Source organism: Pelobates fuscus, chromosome 5 (assembly GCF_036172605.1).
Source record: "Pelobates fuscus isolate aPelFus1 chromosome 5, aPelFus1.pri, whole genome shotgun sequence".
NCBI classification, from domain to species: Eukaryota; Metazoa; Chordata; class Amphibia; order Anura; family Pelobatidae; genus Pelobates; species Pelobates fuscus.
In genome coordinates this window covers 129159720-129177540 of record NC_086321.1, presented here as the reverse complement: position 1 = coordinate 129177540, position 17821 = coordinate 129159720, and the positions used below count along the sequence as shown (strand labels likewise).

Sequence of the window (17821 nt, the reverse complement as noted above, 5' to 3'; positions counted from 1 at the left end):
TGCCTGGAACTCTTTTCGGCTAGGCACTTGCACGAACCCCGGTAAAGGTTGCCTGTTCTACTTCCCGACCAACTATATGAACGACGTTCGGGAAATGGGAACTACCGACTGGAGGGAGCATTCGTACACCGAAAAATAAAGAGAATCCCTTGCATGGTTTTCATACAGGAACCCCCGAACAGAGTCCGGCCAGGACATCTATTTCCCTGGAGCTGTTCTGGGCTATCCTCTCATGTCTGACCAGTCAAAACTTTACCCTGGTGGCAATCCAATTTCACCGAACCGAACTGAGTGATATTTGGATATGTTGTACACTCAGATCAGAGCTATCCACCGATATGACTTTTGTGGAATTCATAGTTATGATGGGGGCACTTTTGGGGTACTGTATATTTTGTATAGTTTTTTTTTTGTACCTGAGAGATAATTGGATTATAGGTTTTTCTCACGAAATTATCTCTCAGGCACAAAGGACCCATGGAAGGGAAACCCTACATTATTGTGTTGGAGACCCCATGTAGGGGTTTGTGCATAAAAGCCATGTAGTGCCTGAAATTAATCAGTTTGTAACCGCTGGCGGTTCCCTTATTTACCACTATAATGTCTTAAAGCATAGAACTTAGTAGGGCTAACCATACAGATATCTTAGCCATAATGTTATATAGTTAGTAAGAGATCCTCTATTTAACATATGTAAATAATTGAGAATACAATATAAAATAAGGATTGTCTTGGAAGCCATAGATTTTGTCTTTTAGATATTTATTATATAAAAATATAAATATAGACATATCAAATCCATTATAGCAGAGTTTATAAGATGAAATTAAATGCTTGCAAATACCATTAATAGGTTAACATACCCTTCTGAACATGTCATCATGTCAGCCTCTCAGTCATTTTAAGATGGAGCAGCGTCTGTCTCCAAGTCTCTCCTCTGTCTGTTAACATTTAAAAGTACACCTATTTATACCTTAAGTGTCGTCATTTTAGAGTCACCATAGTTCAAATATGAAAAAGTCCATAACTAAAAGCAAGTGCACACGTCATGGGAAACTCCCGGACCTGGGGAACTTCCATCAAGTTCAAGAGACAAGATGGCTTCCCAAAGTCTGAATAGCTTATCTGTTGTTTATACTAAGACGTAAGTGCACAGTCGTGGGAGATTCCGGATTTGGGGAAGTTCCATTAACTTGGGGTTACCACAGTATATTGTGTACTGAAAGAGTCGTAGTATAGCCTTGAAACTTGTTTATGCGTTATTGTTATTGTAATTCGTCTGGGACAAAATGGCGCAAACATATTATGCACTGAGGTTATTGCTTAAAGAAACATCTATGAAAAACAATATGTTCTATTTCTAACACCTTGTCAGTTTGCAATATCTCTTAAAGACAAAGTACACAGTTTAAGAAATACAACATTTCATTCTAAAACTTGTAATATTTGCATTTGCCCATAACACCCTCTCCATTAAACTGTGGACATTGTAGACCATTTCTTCCTTAAATTAGTGAACCAAAGTTCTCCAACAGTCTAGGTTTTTTTTGTGCTCCCAGCTTCTTTGATCATTGTTGTAACAGTAAAACATCCGTAGTGTGATCTTTGCCTGTAAAGGTGGTTGATTAAAATGAGCAAAGCTTTTGTCTAGGAAAGAATTGAAAAGAACACCAAGTTCCAGAGTAAGATATTCTCGGATGGATCCGGATACGAATTTTAATCCAAAGTTAAAAGTAGTAATTGTATTTGTAATCCAAAGTCTGTAAAGGCCTGTAGAAGTGTACATTCCTTAGATACATTGCTGGAGGTTATGTTTGTAGAATACCCGGGTATTTGTTGTAGAGTATAGATTGTAGAGTCCAGCTTTCCAAATATTTGGCTAGAATTGGTTGCAGATATTGAATCAGCATCATCTGTTATCACCGTGGTGATGGTGTTGGTATTTGTCTTTTGTTTTTTATTTAGTTTTTTTCATGAAACATTTTTACACCGTTTATGATGTGTATAGATTAGATACTCTCCAATATTCTTTTACGGAATAAATTAATTGACCGCATTTCCAAGACATTGTCTTAAGTGACATGGATCCCATTATAGTAAATGTTATGTTGATACAGCAATCGAAGTGGATTCTCAAGAATGCCTCTTTTTGCTGGATTGGAATCTTTGTAACATCTCAGTGATAGACATCTCAATGACATTAGGTGCTGTTGGGCTAAAAATGTTAACAGGTAAAATCTGTGGAAAAATCTTTACATTTGTTGTTATACTTTGTATAATAATGATGATAGATGAAATAGTAACAGTTAATCTTTATAGTGTTTTGTTTTAAAGATAAACCATTGTATATGATTTAGAGATATAAGGATAATATGAAACAGTATTTACCGCCTTTGTTCACAATGGTATGTAAAATTACATTCTCTTTAAATGATAAAAATACTCTTTTATTCAAAATGTCTCAATATATTTAGAATAGTTGATAATTGGAAATATGACATTATTCATCTTTCTTTGTCCTGTTAGGGAGAAGACAACTTATTCCCTAAGTTACGTTTTTTTAATATAATAACTACAGTTATTAGTGGCTTAAAATACCAGAAACACCCAAATATTGAATTTTATTTTTCTTTTTTTTTACCAAGATCTGACAGCCATTGTGGAAAGTCACGTTCGTAAGATTGGATGCTTAACAATGAGAATCTTAATTTTTTTAAATATATTTACCAGCGGCTGTTGGGTGTAACTTAAGATGATTTGGATTTTTTATTATTTCTAAAAGTGAGTTAAGAAAGCACTTAGATGCAATATTGAAGGTATTTATATTTTAACTCTACCTTTGTATAGGTGGCTTTATGTACCTTTAACCATCAAAACCAAATAACATTTCCCTGGTATTTGAAAAACCGATAAAATATTTGATTACGTGTATTTTAATATATATACATAGAGTGGTATGGATGTTGAATTTATATCTTTGACATCTTTTCACCAGTTTGCAATAGGTGACCTAAATGATCAATTTCCAAACTCATCATGTATATCAGCTGGACGGGTTAATCCATAATACTCTTTTACTTTCCATTGACTGGCCTTAGCTCTGGCAGACTGAATATGTTTATCATTATAAATAAACTTTATGATAGTTGATGTAAAGTTTCTGTCTGTCTTTCAGTTACATTTTAACTGTTGAAGTACTTCACTTATATTAATTATACCACTCTGCAAACTTAAACGAATATCGAGTAGTTTCTGATTTAATAAGAACACTTCACATTTTCTTCTAAAGTTTAAACGTTATTGCAGTTGTTATTGTAATCATATGATCTTTAACTATCAGGATTCAATTATTTATCTGGGTAATTAGCTGTTATGCTCTTATACTTTATCTAATATATTTGTTTGTAGGCCATACTGCAGCTGCATTTGGCATTTTAGCAATAATTTTCAATTGCGTTTCAGATATTCACAAAGTCTATCCACCTTTGTAATTAACACATTATGTGTTTATTTTATACCATTAGTTATAGTATCTGTATTATATTACACGTTGTCACTGACACATTTCTGATACAGGGAAAAAAGTAGCATGATTGCTTTAGTAATTATAATTTTTCTGTCCATGCACCACATTCCTGGAAGTCCAGAATATAGCAAAAATCCTTTGTCGTTTGATTCTATGGAGCCATTTAACGTTTTGATTGGTATAGTTATACCAAAAGAGCAAGGAGTACATCGGTAGATCACATCTGCAACAGAACCATTACAGATTCCTTGTTGTATCAATGTTTCTCTGTGTTTATGTTTACAGGAGTTCCTTGCTTTGCAGGTATGTACATAATATGTAGAGTTTAAGAAAAGCTGCAAATCGGGCTTTAGTACAAGTGTCCCATGATGTCAGGTTTCTGAAAGATTTTGCTGGCCTTTTATATTCCATTCTCTTTGCAGGGCATCTGCTCTTAGTAGGCCTGTGTTGTTATTATTTATTAATTGCATCGAGGTTTCTTTCGTTAATTGATATGTTTCTTCCGAATTCAAATTCATATGCCACCAAATGTCATTGTAAAGTTCATTGTTGCAGAATATTATTCCAGCATGGTTTTCACTCCAGTAGGAAATCTATATTCCTCTTCTTCTGCTCCTTCCTATTAACCACGTTTCCTGAGTTGTAGGCAACAATCTGTGTCTTGTACTGTGAGGCGCTTTGATAGTCAATCAGGTTTTCTCAGTACCATGTTCCATCTTGAGAAACAGCTGGGTGTTGACAATTATCAGCCTTTATTTCTTTTTCCGGTCATCTTCTGTCTGGATAATAGCAATGTCCAGAATTAACATAGCACTTCTTTTCAGCATAAGAAGGCTGTTTGCGGTAGTCATTCAATGATAAACTATATTGCATAGTCTTTTCTTACATCACCTTCATAGGTGCATCCAAAGTCTTTCACAAGCATCCGTCCCGTCTTTTTCTGTTTTCAGCATGCTTTGCCATCATCGTTGAGTCCATTATTAGGATTTGTAATAGTCCAATCACATCTTTCTCATGTATAATCAGTTTTTGGAATAATCTCAATAGGTTCCTTGTGAAATACCAGTGTAGGTCACATTAGCAATCATTGCACTGTGAGCGGTGTCTCTCCTTTTGAGATAGTTCTTGGAGGCAGTCCTCACGATCAAAGAACTTGTATAATGTGCAGTCCAAGTCAGTTCAGGTGCTTCCTGCTTGTTAACATAATCCCAATGCAGTTTTAAAACGACAGCTAGGGTTGATGTTATGATAATGCTGCAGATTGTAAGAAGGAGACACCATAACCAATTTTCTAGCATCCTTTTGCTTCCATCTTTGCATTTCTTTCTTACTGTATAAGATAATTCAGGTTCAGTCTGTTTTCTCCATAATGATGTTGATGATTCATTTTTCATACATTCCATATTAACTGTGAATGTATCACGTCTGTCGTTCATCCTTCTCCTTCACATTTGCAGGTTCAGATGTCAGATCATGATTCAGTCTGTTACGTGGCTATGATTCTAGTGGCTGTGTTCTGGTGGCATTTCTGTCATCCTCTGTTTGTTTTATCTTGTCATCTTTAACAGCATCCATTGTGTCAGTCAGTGGTTCTGTGAACGTCCTGTAAGTATTTAGCAGGTTGTAAAATATCAAAACTTACTGTTCTCGGTTGGCTCTGATTGTTCTCTGTAGTAAAAGTTCTCGGAGTCACCCTCTCCAGGACAAGCTGGCCAACAGTAAGAAAAAGTTGGTGGTGCAAGGTGAGGTGGGCTGAAAAAAAAATGCCCTAAATTTCTCTAATAGAACCAATGGTTCTAAGCTCTCCATGGTGCAGAAATATGATTGTCAGTGAAAAAACGTGTAACATTTCATATGGTGTCTCACCATTTGTATCATCAGGTATGTTGTGAATGCTCATCTGTACCATAGGAATAAATAGATACCACTGTGTGGGGCAAGCAACTGGTAACTTGGTTAATAATCATTTAACCTCAGCATTTTCCCAGACCACAACCCCACTACTTTGGGGGTGGTTGGGGCACTGAAATCCCAAAGTAACCCAAATGTGGTTGCCCAGTTTTAGGTTTCCTTTGCAGTAACTGCAGGACCACCATCCAAATGGATGGTCCTGGGATTATCAAATGCATACTAAGGAAGTGAGACTAGAAAACATGGCATCAGAGGTTGCACTTCGCACAGGATATATCCAAGTAAACCTGGTACATGCATCAACACATACAAAAACATATTTATAACCATGAGATGTTGGCAAACTTCCAATGTATAGTAATTCAAAAAGTACGTTAGATATTAATATTTCAATAAACAGTACATCAGTAATGTGGCAATAAGCAAATGCTTATGATTACTAAACACATGAATTACAGTATTTCCCATATTGGGCCACCAATATTCCTTTTCAGGAGTCAGAAGTACATTACCTCTCTCTATAAGAGCTTGTCCTAGCCATGAAAAAGCTTTTGGGCAAGTCTATCTTTCCTCTATAGGAAGAACAACCAACATATTACCTTCAATGGTTATTATGTAATTAACCCCTCTAAACGATAGGAGTATTTATGTGGATACCAGGTGGATAAGGTCTGGATATCCTTGCAAGCATAAACTCTGCATCATGACTGAGAGATAGGGTATGCAATGTGATCCAGTGACCACAGACACATTGCATCAAAGTGCCTGTTGACGGCCAACTATATGAGGAGAGGGCCCATGCTTTGTTATAAGCATGTCCATACACGTATTACAATGCCAGGCTTTCAATTTGTTTCCACAAAGCAACATGCAGTTGTGGATATAAACACGCGACGTAGCGTAAGAAAAACTATTTGAACACCAGACTGAGACTCGAGATCAGTGGACCAAAATAGATAAATTAAATCCTATCAATTAATATACTTTCAATATACTTTCTCTAAATTTTCTCTAAAGTTTCTCTAAAACTTTATCCTCTGTATTAACTATGAAATATTAAAGTTAAAACAATAACATTTAAAAGCCAACTTTTAGTGTGCATAGGAATTACAAGGCCGTTCGTAGCGTGAGATAAAGAACAGCTTTTTTAAAATCCGAATAGTCTGTGAACACAAAATGACCTTGCGCTGAATATTCACTTGCAGGGGAAAAAAACAAAACCTTTTTTTCTTTTCTTTAGTAAATTAATTATTTAATTAAACATAGTTAGAAACTCCCTCAAAGTCCCGATGACTTTGCAAGAAACATGTCGTCTTTAAATACTGGGTAAGTCTATTAAACAGTGAAATAGCATTTTTACCCTGTATATCATGTTGTCACAGCTATACTGTGCAGTATTACAAACTATTTTATGAGTGTTGTGCAAACTGTTCATTAAAAGCCAGTGGTCTAGCGAGCTATAGAACATTTATTTATTTATTCTTTAAAGCTCTGACCTCAATTGGCAAAGCAATATTGTAATGGTGTCCATTGCAATCTGCGATCTGTACTTGCTGCTCTCAAAAATTCTGAATATGTTCAGAGATTTCTCGGGCAATAATAAATCCCCCACTTTTCATTTATGCTAAACCTGCCTGTTGTAAATGGATTCGGTATATTTCTTGACATAAGTACTTGTACTTAAATCTGTTTAACAAAGCTGTTTATATTGTGGTAAAATATATATATTTTTTATTATTATTATTTATTTTATTTTTTAACATTGCTTAATTTTTTAAAAAGATACCTGCATATTTCATTAAATATCCTTTATATGTCTTTAAGGCATAAAATATCTGCAAATTAAGATTATATACAAAAATGCATGTTCTGGATATTCCCACAATACCTCTTCTATTATTATACATTTTTTTATTTTATTTTTTTGTGTGAAATCTGATTCCTTTTAGGATGAGCACCCCAGTTTCAGAGGCTTCTTTGGAGGTGACCACAGAAAAGTATAGATTCTATAAAATAGATGTGAGGGGGCTTTGGACAGTAAAGTCACTTTAATTATACTTTTCATATAGCATATATGATATGTGATATTCAATGGGATTTACTATATCAGAGCATTATCACTTTAATTGACACTGCATTTTTTATGCATTCTTCTTTATGCATTATGATTTTTCTATTTTCTTAATTGTTAATGTCTGTTTAGAATATTGCAGGCTTTGCAATATCAAACTAATTTTGCATTATTATATTTACAATGCTCCTACAACTCATTATTATTATTGTTATTATTATTATTAAAATTAGCCTCCTTCAGTATTAGCACTATCTACCACTGGAATTATTGCAAGATACACCAATATGTGGTGGAACTGAATCTCCATATATGAGATTTGAAACTGTATTTTTATTTCTACACTGTGCCCTAATCTGTATTTATATACACAATTGCGGCAGCATATAGCTTTTAAAGAAGCAATTATTGCACCCATCATGTGTGGTTGACTGTGGACTTTTTTAAAACCTATTCTTTATTTTTATTTTTTTATAAATCCGTTTCTGGCTCTGAGAGAGCAGGCTGCTGAATGCATGTAAATGCTCTTATTACCTGGTCTATGTACATTTATTTATAAACAACATTGGTGTATTTATTTTATTTTATTTTATTTTATGAAAACCTAGTTTATGAAATTTACTGAGATACATGTGTCTGATCTGATTACAGTCAGTAGTACAATATCATTGTTCTAATTTCCTTACTGCTAGCACTACAGGTACAGTGGGATAGTACCACTTATTTAAGTAAGCTTTCCCTTTTAAAATTGGTGGACTTTAATCCGTCCGCCATTGCAATAGACTAAAGACTGTACCTGAGTAAGCAAAGTCATTATGTGCAGGAATTGTGCACTTTAGATAGTAGAATACTTATGCTATTCTAGTGAATTGGGCTGGCTGCTTAACACATCATTTAGTATCTTTTGGTCACATTTAAAGCTGTAAATGTATTTAACATTTTATTTAAATAAGCCTTTAATAATTTCAGTTTAAAAGTTATCAGAGATCCTGTATAGTTACAATTTTATTTTGCCCTGATTTATTTTACATATATATTATTTTTAATCATTTTATAAATATTTATTTTTGCAGAGCATTTAGAGAAGCAAAGGGTGTATAACCACCTGTTGCCCTTTTTTTCTAGGAGGGTAGTATAATTTCAACTCTGTTAAGGAAAAAATATGAGCTAGTTATCATATATTATATAAAATATATGCTGCAGTGTACTGCATTGTACTGCACTGAATGTATTTAAAGCCATGTCTTTTCTCTTTATGGCTGTAAGTAATAATGTTGTTCATAATTTGGAATATAAACCAACAACTTCTCAATTCCTTGGAATGTTTACATGTCTCTATCTCCGCAACCTTGGCTGGAAATTCCAGACTCCAATAATAGTTATGCTGTTATAATTCCTGATTTTTAATGAACAGCTAGCGTAACTGACAATATGGAAATTATCGCTGTTTTATAAAACTTTTCTTATATAGTGGACATTAGAATCCAGAATGCAGTAATGCAATAATTAAAAATCCTGTCTGTCTGTCGCTTATGTGGCATGAATATTTTCATTAAGCCATAATGCAATTTTCTTTGCATTCTTGGAATTAGACTTCAAATTTCATCGCTCTCTGTCTTATCACTTTTCTTTTGACAACATTTTGCATTAATCTTTTTCCTGCGCATGCATACCAAGCAGCTACAAAGAGAACATATCCCCCTGCCTGCAATCCACTGTCCTGGAACGAATCCTGGGCAATGCTGTGCTGGTGTATTAGGCATATCAGGGAGTTTACCAAATATGTATATTTGTTCTCTTATGATATTAATTAAGATCCGCAAAATTTCAGCATTGTATGCTGATTACAATGTACCTGGCACCTGAACTTAAAGTGCCTTGTACAAGTTCACATTAAAATCATCTCTCTGATGAAGCTCTCTCTCTGAGTCTGGGCTACAAATAGCTCATTAGATTCTTGATATTTCAAGACTTGTGCCATGACAAAGTATTGTGTCTTCTCTTACGTATAAGAGGTTACCTAGGTATTTGTTATTGTTTATTTAACGCTTCCAAGTACAAGTCCCTTCGTGGTCGCCAATTGTAACCGCTGGCGGTTCCCTTATTTACCACTATAATGTCTTAAAGCATAGAACTTAGTAGGGCTAACCATACAGATATCTTAGCCATAATGTTATATAGTTAGTAAGAGATCCTCTATTTAACATATGTAAATAATTGAGAATACAATATAAAATAAGGATTGTCTTGGAAGCCATAGATTTTGTCTTTTAGATATTTATTATATAAAAATATAAATATAGACATATCAAATCCATTATAGCAGAGTTTATAAGATGAAATTAAATGCTTGCAAATACCATTAATAGGTTAACATACCCTTCTGAACATGTCATCATGTCAGCCTCTCAGTCATTTTAAGATGGAGCAGCGTCTGTCTCCAAGTCTCTCCTCTGTCTGTTAACATTTAAAAGTACACCTATTTATACCTTAAGTGTCGTCATTTTAGAGTCACCATAGTTCAAATATGAAAAAGTCCATAACTAAAAGCAAGTGCACACGTCATGGGAAACTCCCGGACCTGGGGAACTTCCATCAAGTTCAAGAGACAAGATGGCTTCCCAAAGTCTGAATAGCTTATCTGTTGTTTATACTAAGACGTAAGTGCACAGTCGTGGGAGATTCCGGATTTGGGGAAGTTCCATTAACTTGGGGTTACCACAGTATATTGTGTACTGAAAGAGTCGTAGTATAGCCTTGAAACTTGTTTATGCGTCATTGTTATTGTAATTCGTCTGGGACAAAATGGCGCAAACATATTATGCACTGAGGTTATTGCTTAAAGAAACATCTATGAAAAACAATATGTTCCATTTCTAACACCTTGTCAGTTTGCAATATCTCTTAAAGACAAAGTACACAGTTTAAGAAATACAACATTTTCACAGTTGACTCCCAGAACTATGTTTCGTCTGGTTACTGGATGTCTGCATGTTTTAATGGTTCCAGTCTAGCTGAGAGAAGGAATTACCGGAGGTAACCAATTGGGTTACCCGTGGTCTGCTACAGTAATACATTAAGTTCCATTTCTGTCTCTTAAATTTTTTTATTTAATATATTTATACTTCTTTATTCTTAGTGCCCCACCTCTCTCTACAGCGTTCCTCCACTATGTGTATAATTGATTCTGATTTGGTAGTGGCATTTGTGCTCACTCACAGCAGCCATAGTGGAGGTGGTAGACACTTTGGAGAGAGAGATAGATAGAGATAGATATATAATTTCCTCTTGGTTTTACCAGTGCTATATGTAGACTAACTTTATATAATGAAGTAAAATCTGTCACAATTTATGATTTTTAGGTTTGTTTTGAATTTTACGCACCCATGCATGAAAAGCTATTCCTCCCCACTGTTGTTTTTGTGAATATTTCATTTTAAATTTACTATTCAGATATTAATGCATGAAATTGATGGTGCAGGCTAGTTTTGCATACATTTACTGATATTGGCCACAAGGAAAACCAACATCAAGAAAAGCTACACGTTATTATAAAAACAAACAAACAAAAAAAAAGTATAGCAGAACATAAAACACGCCAGGGTAAGGTTATACAGCACAATAACAGGAAACCTTTGTGAAGAATATAGTGAACACTTTTAAAAAGTGTTTTTTTTTTTTTTTTTGACCCATTAAATTATTGTTATTATTATTATTATTGCCATTTATATAGCGCCAACAGATTCCGTACCGCTTTACAATATTGTTCTGTTTTGTCTGTAAAGCATAACTGGAGACCACTTTCTTTCTGGCAATTTTAAATAGCCACAGAAGTTGTGGCTTAATGGAGGCTTATCTCTCAATGTTAATGTATAATTGCATGCAGTAAAAAGTCTTTGCACATGTATCAAATGTCCTAATTCTGTATACCCCCCTTGTTATAGACACTGCTCAAAAAATAAAAGGAACAAAAATAACATCCTAGATCTGAATGAATTAAATATTCTTCTGAAATACTTTGTTCTTTACATAGTTGAATGTGCTGACTACAAAATCACACAAAAATTAAAAAATGGAAATCAAATTGTTCAACCCATGGAGGTCTGGATTTGTAGTCACACTCAAAATTAAAGTGCAAAAACACACTACAGGCTGATCCAACTTTGATGTAATGTCCTTAAAACAAGTCAAAATGAGGTTCAGTAGTGTGTGTGGCCTCCACGTGCCTGTATGACCTCCCTACAACGCCTGTGCATGCTCCATGAGGTGGCGGATGGTCTCCTGAGGGATCTCCTCATGATGTACTGGCCTGTCTCCTGGTAGCGCCTCCATGCTCTGGACACTATGCTGACAGACACAGCAAACCTTCTTCCCACAGCTTGCATTGATGTGCCATCCTGGATGAGCTGCACTACCTGAGCCACTTGTGTGGGTTGTAGACTTTGTCTCATGCTACCACTAGAGTGAAAGCACCGCCAGCATTCAAAAGTGACCAAAACATCAGCCAGGAAGCATAGGAACTGAGAATTGCCTATAATTTCCACCTGTTGTCTATCCCATTTGCTCAACAACATGTGAAATTGATTGTCACTCAGTGTTGCTTCCTAAGTGGACAGTTTGATTTCACAGAAGTGTGATTGACTTGGCGTTACATTGTGTTGTTAAAGTGTTCCCTTTATTTTTTTGAGCAGTGTATATTGCTATGCTTTACTAATATCTGCTGCAGCAAAAGCAACATGCTGGCTACCCTTTGCTTTGCATAGGTTTATGGACTATGTTTAGCACTCCTGAAAACAAACTGGTGTTCTTTAATTAAACTCCAACTTTTTAGGGCAACAAACTGTGATTTAACCCCTAATCATAATTTAAGAAGTGGAATGAAATGTCAGCTAACAATTTTGAAAAAAAATATGCCTAATCCCGTATATTTGTTTTAAGGCTTACATCTTTACTAACAGACTCAGGATGCAAGTGAGGCCCAGACACTTTAATGGAATCTATTTTGGTCTACCTTTCTTAGGAAAGGTAAGCTGTGATTGTAACCAAACCGTTAATATTTGTGAGAGCAGCTGATAACGGATATATGACCAGGGATTCCAGGAAGTAAACAAGCGTCCTGCTATCATCATGGTGCAGTCAAAATATCTATGATGTATTCAGTTTAAATTGTGTCCAGATTCCAGGAAGTAAACAAGCGTCCTGCCATCATCATAGTGCAGTCAAAATATCTATGATGTATTCAGTTTAAATTGTGTCCAGACTAAAGTGTACTGTACATGATAGAATATGGGCAAAACAAAAAAAAATAACATTACACTTTTTTCCCCCCGTTTCATAAATAGGTGCGGATGAGGCTTCTGTTAGTGTGCGAAATCATATCCAACTGGTACAAACCCAGGTTTCTGAGACTCGTGAGTTAGCTTTGAAGGCTGAAGCTCAGTTGGCTGCTGCCCAGACAGAAGAGATCAGAAGGTCTATCACAGAAGACAAAGATAAATCCCCTAATGGAGGCAGTCCACGGATCAGCATCTCTGATGAGGAAATTCCTGAAGCTTACCTGCGTGAAGATTAAATTAACACTTCATTTTCATTTACTAACAGACACAAAGGCACAGTATACCTACCAGTATGTTGCTCTAGGTGGCATATTGGCCGAGTTTAACCAGTTGCCATCAATGACCATTCTCACTGAAGGAATCCATGGTGAATGAAAAGGTATCAATTGCTTTTACCAACCTTAAATGTTAACCACTGCTGAAATCTTTGGCTGAAACAGTGATACTTCATCTTTCGGAAACCTCCTAACCTGACCCCTTGATGCAAGGTTTGTTTTTACAAATGGGAAATGTGTCAAAGAAATTGTAAAACTTAAGCTATGAAGCAAGCCTAAATAGCCCATGCCATAGAAAGAGCACATGTCTCTTTATCTTGAATGAGCTGCACATGAATTAATAATTGACTGTGAGGGCCAAATTCATTTTTTTTCTCTCTAATTATTTCGACATAGAGAAAGAAAATATGCTAACCAATATTCCTTGTATCCTCTATACCAGCTTAAGACTTTGCTGGTAGAGGAACTGTTGTAAGGTTTTATATTTCTGGCAGCCAAAGGGGGTTAAGTGCCTTCTACCCCAACAAATGTATGACTTTCTTTCTGACTGCTTTTAAGTCATGAGGCTGGAGAAGAGAGATTATATTAGAAAGCTGGAGGGGTGGGGGAGGGGGGGCGCATTCTTGATAGAGAAAATATCTGTATAGCACTTATCTCCTCGTCAAACTTACAGTTTAATAATGAAAATAAAAAAATGAGCAAAAAATAAAACTAGTTTCCGTATGCATGCAGTAATATGGTGCCTCATATTGCTGGCCCTTCTTTGTTAGGAATGTTTGTGAGCTAAAAAGGAGTGCTAACTAGTGGTCACTTCAGGGACTCTGAGTTTACAAATATTCAGGAATAACGTCTGTAGTGTAAAACCTTCTCATGCTAAACTTGTGTGCTTACAGAGCTGTATATTGATCTGTGTTTGGTCCAGACAATTCATATAGACACATTGCCCTGGCTTACCAGCAAATACTCTTAAGGCTGTAATTAGCAGAGCAAAAAAGGGAAAAATAGTTAGGTTAGAGCTGGGGTGCCCAAAAGGTAGATCCCCCAGCCGTTTTAAAACTACAGCTTCAATAATGCTTTGTCATTCTACAGGCATGCAAAGCATCATGAGAGTTGTAGTTCTACAACATCTGGGGATCTACCTTTTGGGCACCCCTGGGTTAGAGTATTACAGTAACGCTCAGAGTGTTAGAAGTTGGTGATTAGACATCACATCTCAGAAGAGGTTTAATGGGGTGGGAGATTATATCTTTAGTCTTCCAGTAGTTGTGCACAATCCATTATTAATTATGAGATCTAATCCCGCAAAAGCTTGAGCTCTACAGTTGGCTATTTCTTATTGTAAACACTTAAAGTTCGCATTTTCCAATTTCTAACAAGGTACTAACACAATGCACTCAATTTTCTATGTATTTTTATATTATCTTCTTCTACAAAACCAAAACAAGAACCTTGTGGAAGAAGTAGGGTTGTTACAAGTTCTGCCTTGAATAATATATTCTAACCTTGAATAATAAAGATTGGTATTCAGCAGTATATTAAGAATTCAAAGTGACTTTATAATGAATTTCATAATGAAGTCAAAGTAGCTGAACTGGAATTTTCCATTTTGGTGATTTTTTCCTTGAGGGGACACTATTGTCACCAAAATCAACTTTAGCTTACTGAAGCAGTTTTGGTGTAGCGATCATGCCCCTGCAGTCTCACTGCTTAATTCTCTACCATTTAGGAGTTAAATCACTTTGTATATGCAGCCCTAGTCACACCTACCTGCATGTGACTCGCACAGTACTCCTAAACACTTCCTGTAAAGAGTCATCTAATGTTTATACTTCCTTTCTTGCAAATTCTGTTTAATTTAGCAACTATCTCCTGCTATGTTAATAGCTTGCTAGACCCTGCAAGAGTCTCCTGTGTGTGATTACAGTTCAACTTACAGAGCAAAGATAAAAACTTCAAAAAAATCTTCAAGCAGATGGTATCAATCACAACCAGGAGAGGTGTGGCTAGGACTGCATAAACAGAAACAAAAGTTATTAACTCCTAAATGGCAGAGAATTGAGCAGTGAGACTGCAGGGGCATGGTCTCTATACCAACACTGCTTCATTAAGCTAAAGTTGTTTTGGTAAATATAGTGTCCCTTTAAATCTGAAATTCACATTGAACTCTTGACAGTTCTCATTTTAGTAAATATACTGGTTAGTGGCATCAATGTAAAGAAAAACAAAACACTGGAGCTTTCTAAACTAAGTAAGCACCTTGCAATCATTTTCAGGAAAAGGGCTATGTAATGCCCTACAGAACCAAATCTTGTCCATATGTTTATGAAGGTGGGCAGCATTTCTAGAATGTGAAAAATTAATGTTTGCAAATAAAGTATATTCTGATGTTCTTGTGAATTTACTGCTGCATCTAGTCAGTCACTTTACACACTAACAGTCTCCCATCCAGATACTAAACAGACCAACGCCAATAAAATCATAAGATCAAATTATATTGTGCTGATTGAGGCTGGTATGGTCTGAAAATGTGCCTATATCTTTTCATTATTTTCAATCAAATGCAGTGAGCCTGTACGGACATGCTTGGCCTAGTAATAAAGGAACAGTAGATAAGCAACTGCACAACAACACTTTGCTAGGAATCCATGTTATGACATCATGAAAGACAAATGGGAATGAAAGTTTTGGTAACCTTACTTTTTAAAGTGCACAGAATTGATAGCCAGCCTGGACCTCTAGTTCCAGGTTGGCTGATGACACCTCATGAAGCTGCCAGAGGTGGAGTTACACCTACAGAAGGTTTAGTCTCAATCAGTTAAGTTTTGTAAAGCTAAAACCCACATACAGACTCCAGCCACCATGAACACTTCAAATCACTGAGGTGATAATGGTGCCTATAGTAATCCTTTAATATATTTTTCACACTCGGGAAATAGTCTAGAATATTTGCCAAATATACCTTGAGAGACGATCAGAACTAGAGTTGACATTATTATAATTCATGCATATTTTAGTCACATTTTGAATTCCTGCAAATTTGAAAGTTTTTTTTAAGCCTATGCAGAAGACTCTACTATTCAAGAGTCATGTTATCCACTCCAGCTGCAACCCAACAGTTCAGTTGCATCAAATTTAAACTGAAAGAGTAGTCAGCCTCAGTCCTATAATAAGGATGTGTATCATGTGGTAAATGACTCCCTTGTGTATAACAAAACAGAACAATATTAATAACAGCCAAGTGTACAGAACAGAGGTGCAATTATCTTTCCTTTTTATTTTTTTTGTGAACAACATAAAAAGTATTCGGCATAGTGTATAAATTATTTTAGAAGATATGGGTAAACAAGTAGAAATTGTCAAAACATTTTCATCACTGAAGTATGCACTTGTGAAATAGGATGGAGAAAATATAGAATATAACAGACAGAAACAATACACATAACTTACATTTTAGGATCTCACATGTGTCCATTTTTTATATTTAAAAAAAAAAAAAAATAATAAGTGTTGCAGATATAGGTAGCCAAATAGTATAAGTAAGTTATTGCAATGTTTATATAGCCTAGATTTTGCAAGTGTTTTGGTGAAAGTCATGTTTTCTGTGCCACTCTCCATAAAAAGCACAAGACAAACCAAAAACACAACTTTTCATTCCAGCTTTGAGACCAACTTGCTTGAAGGGGATTGATGTCAGGGAGTGCAGAGGCTAAAGGAAGGACATGGGCAGCATAGATGAGGTCCATGCGGTCGCCAGCATGCTGATGACAGTCACCAAACAAGCCAGCCAAAAACTCCTGTTCCAGGCATGGTAATGAGACCACCTGAGAGGTGGAGTTACAAAGCTAGCAGCAGAGTGGGTTAAAATGTATATGCAGCATTTCACTATGAAGCACATACAGACTCCAGAAACCATGACCACTTCAAATCATTTAACTAGCCAAGATGCTTAGAGTAAGCCTGCAAGCCAACTTTCCTTAAACTGCGTATCTCCTTCGATATATTACTGCAGTTAGCAGGCTTCTTGCCAATAATGGTTCCAATATGAGTGTAGTGTGGATAGCTAGGAACACTCCTACTGAACCTTTTGTCTAAAAATATTACCACTTAGAGTCCATTTGGTATGCAATTTCAAGAAAAGCTGCACGATCCTTAATGGATTCAACACCTAGGTGTGTTATGCCATGAAATGTTACGTAATGTGTGTTTAAAGTTGTTTAGTTTTAGGATAGCTTTACATACCAGTTAGGACTGTGGCATGGATCACACAAATCTTCTATTCATAATACAAGACATTCTATTGGCTGTGTGGAAGGCAAAGGGAGACTTCAGGAATGTATTAAAATATATTCTCTAGTCTAGATCATGCTAGTGAGACCATAAATAGAATAGATATATTTGTAAAAGGTGGTGATGCATCCATTTTTGCAGAACAGAAAGCAATTACAGGAGGGTAACATATATTGCTTCCATGTTTGTAGATTTGGCATAACATTGCTAACTTTGCAGGATTTCCTAGCTGTCTGGCACCCGGAGAACTCCATAAAACCATACCATGTCAAAACGGTGCAACAGCTATGTGTCATATGTTACCACATGGTACATAGGAGTAATTTAAAAAAGGTCTTAGATTTATATTTAGGATTTATGGCAAAGCATCTTAGGTTGGTTGGTAAATTAAAACGTATCATAGCCTGCACCATCT

At 35.7% G+C, this 17821-nt stretch overlaps 1 protein-coding gene across 1 annotated transcript in view; it reads left to right on the top strand.

Annotated features, from left to right (window-relative positions):
• DIABLO (diablo IAP-binding mitochondrial protein) overlaps positions 1–13718 on the top strand; it is a 32377-nt gene extending 18659 nt beyond the window's left edge. The window contains exon 6 of the mRNA XM_063454273.1: positions 12851–13718. Within this exon, the coding sequence (XP_063310343.1) occupies positions 12851–13080 (230 nt within the window). The 3' untranslated portion in view covers positions 13081–13718. The remainder of the gene's footprint in view (positions 1–12850) is intronic.
• The last annotated feature ends 4103 nt before the right edge of the window (positions 13719–17821 follow it).